Here is a 2,774-nt window from a genome sequence, read left to right on the forward strand (position 1 = left end):
CCGGGGCCCCGGGGTCGGCGGGCGGTACCGGCCCGGGGCGAGGAGAGGCTGGGATGGACGGGCGGCTCTCCTCTCTCTGCCGTGCTGCAGACCGCTGCATCCAAGCAGCCTGGGACCGGACACAGCATCCCCGGCCCGGGCTGGATCCCGCAGCGGCAGCCCCTGGGTCCCTTCCTTCTGGATCCTCTGCCCCTAGGTCCCCTGTGCCTGGCAAGAGCAAATACCAAGCCGGCAGTGAGCTGACCACGCTCGGATGACTGCCACCGTCCCTGCGGTCACTGTGGTCCAGTTGGCTTTGCTATTCTCTAGCCTAGATACAAAGAGCTGTCAGCTTACTGCTTCCTCTCTGCCCTAGCACCCGTGCTTCTCGGAGCTCATCGCTCTCCTGTTGTTAAATCCCCTCTTTGGCCACCAAACTTACTTTTTGGCACAGTGTCACAACGTATAGAACGGATCATTCAGAATCAGGATTGCTTAGCAGCTCTATTTCTGTTAAACTTGCTGTGGTCTCTGTTAGTATATTGGGGGAACAGCTGTTTATTCAGTTAAGGAAGAACTACCATCCCTGGAAACCAAATGAAGAAACATATAAAATAGTGCAGAACAGACCAAGTGATTTTTCAGCCTTCTGCCATTCCCCATTGCATAGTAATTACACTAACAACTTTGTGCATGTGTTTCTTCTCCCTTCTGCAGGCTGGTAAAGAACAGCAGATCCAAAGAGGTAAGTCTTTTTAGCTATTATTCCTGCTATCAAGACAGAAATAAAAGAAGTTACCTCAAAGAGTAGTGATTTCTGGAGAAGTGATCTGTATGCAGGCAAGCATTCCCTGTGCACCCCACAGCACTGCCACCCAGAAGGGTTTGTAGTTGCAGTGACGTGGCACGGCTTGAATTTGCATGTCCTCTCGTGCTGCGGTTTTGCATTTTTATGTGTCTGTGCTTCCCTTCTGAAATACAAACCAGTCAAAGTTATAAAATCTGTGGCTGCTCACTGTTGCCTTGTAAACTGATAGACCTGGGTAAGAAGGTGCTGTGCAGTGAGTTCAGGGTCAGTGGCACATGAGGGAGCTGAAGGGAAATGTGCCTCTGTGTGCCCACGAGGTGCTTCTTAGTGACACTTCAGCCTCTAGGACTCTTCCCAAAGACAGGAAGCTTCCTTTAGTTGGGAGGATGCACCTACAGTGTAAATTCCAGGAGATCTGTGTTCATTTAGAGTAACTGGCACTTGGGTGCTCCACAGGATGGAAGAGGTACTGGAAGGATGTGGAAGATGGCATTCCCAGGGCATTAGTGGCAGGGAATGCCATTCTATGTGCTCCTTCCCTTAGCCAGTGTGAAATGAGTCTTTGACCATCCCAGTACTGAGTGTGTGTCCCTGCACATGAGTGCTCTCTGGAGCTCTTCTGCGATGGGAATGGACCCCAGGCAGTTCTGCTCCAGCTGTTGTTGGACATCTAGCCCTAAGGTTTTGGTGCAGCTTTTGTTCAGAAAAAAATTTCAGGCATTTCTGTGAATTTTGGAGGTCTTGTCTCAACTTCAGTTCTGGCACTGTGAGCTTCTGGGCTTAGGTTGGTTTCTGCCGTGATCAGTGAATAATGGGAACAGAGACAGCGAGGTAGATTTAAAGCTAATTGGCAAACAGACGGTTTTTCCAGTGGTATGCTGATCCTGTCTTTTATTTCTAGTCCTTTCCATGAGAAATGGATTGTATTTGAATTTCAGAAACCATAAGCTATATGGTAATGTGTCTTTTAAATTACACAGTACATCAGGCAAAATTCCGGAATCTGGGAAATAACTTTTTGTCCTCCTTTCTTCCACAGCCCTGGCACTGCTGTAGTCAGGAACATTTGGGGCTGAATATGATCCTATAGATTCTGATTCAAAAAGAACAGAACCATAGAATCCCAAAATTATTTGGGTTGGAAGGGACTTGTATGATCATCTCATTCCAAACCCCTGGCCACGGGCAATGACCCCTTTCACTATCCTAGGTCACTCCAAGCCCCTTCCAACCCAGCCCCATTCCAGGCATGTGGCAGCCACAACTTCAAACCATGGCTTACTCAGCTGAGAGCTGTAATAACGACTTGGAGGTAAAACCTGCAAATGCACTGTCCTACTTCTGAGTCCCATAAAGTATTGCTTTGCACTGGTGGTGTGTATTTTGACTTGGCCCAGGGCTGGCTTCTGACAGCAGCTGATCTTTTCTTGTAGCCTGAAAAGTCGCCTAGGGAAATTAAGGCACCTAGGGGTTTATTTTTGTTAGACATCATCACAGGGATAGCAAGTTAGCACACTTAATTGCCTGCATTGATGCACAGAGCACTGCAGTGCCTGGGAGCTGTCAGGAGGGAGTCCTTGTGTGTCACTCAGCCTGAAGGTGCTGATGCTGTGCTGCACCTTGGCCTCCCACACAGCAGAGGTCTGTCCCTGCTCAGTGCCACTTCTGGGAGACACCTGTGGCACAACTCTGCTGGGCCCCACTGCCTGCAGGAAGCACCTGCAAAACACCTGGAGCTGTGCAGAGGCTGCAAAAAGCACCACACCAACCATCTCTTGAGCTGTCTGCATTCCTGGGACAGGTGACAGTGAAGTAGAGGAATGAGGACTCCAGAGAGGTGTCCTACATCAGCCTCTCTCCTTGCTTTCATTCATCCAGCTTACCATCTCCAGATCCCACACAGCCTCATCCCTTTTCAATTGCAGAACTGAGTGGGAATTCTCAAGAAATCTGTCCCCCTTTCTTGTCTTCTCTTTCTTTCTGGGCA

At 49.3% G+C, this 2,774-nt stretch overlaps 1 protein-coding gene across 1 annotated transcript in view; it reads left to right on the forward strand.

The window, feature by feature from the left end:
* Window positions 1–2,774, forward strand: part of ADAMTS3 (ADAM metallopeptidase with thrombospondin type 1 motif 3) — a 62,152-nt gene that overhangs the window by 6,263 nt on the left and 53,115 nt on the right. Inside the window, exon 6 of the mRNA XM_031063659.1 lies at window positions 697–724. Coding sequence (XP_030919519.1) covers window positions 697–724 — 28 coding nt within the window. The remainder of the gene's footprint in view (window positions 1–696; window positions 725–2,774) is intronic.

Source organism: Geospiza fortis, unplaced genomic scaffold (assembly GCF_000277835.1).
Source record: "Geospiza fortis unplaced genomic scaffold, GeoFor_1.0 scaffold909, whole genome shotgun sequence".
Taxonomy (NCBI): domain Eukaryota; kingdom Metazoa; phylum Chordata; class Aves; order Passeriformes; family Thraupidae; genus Geospiza; species Geospiza fortis.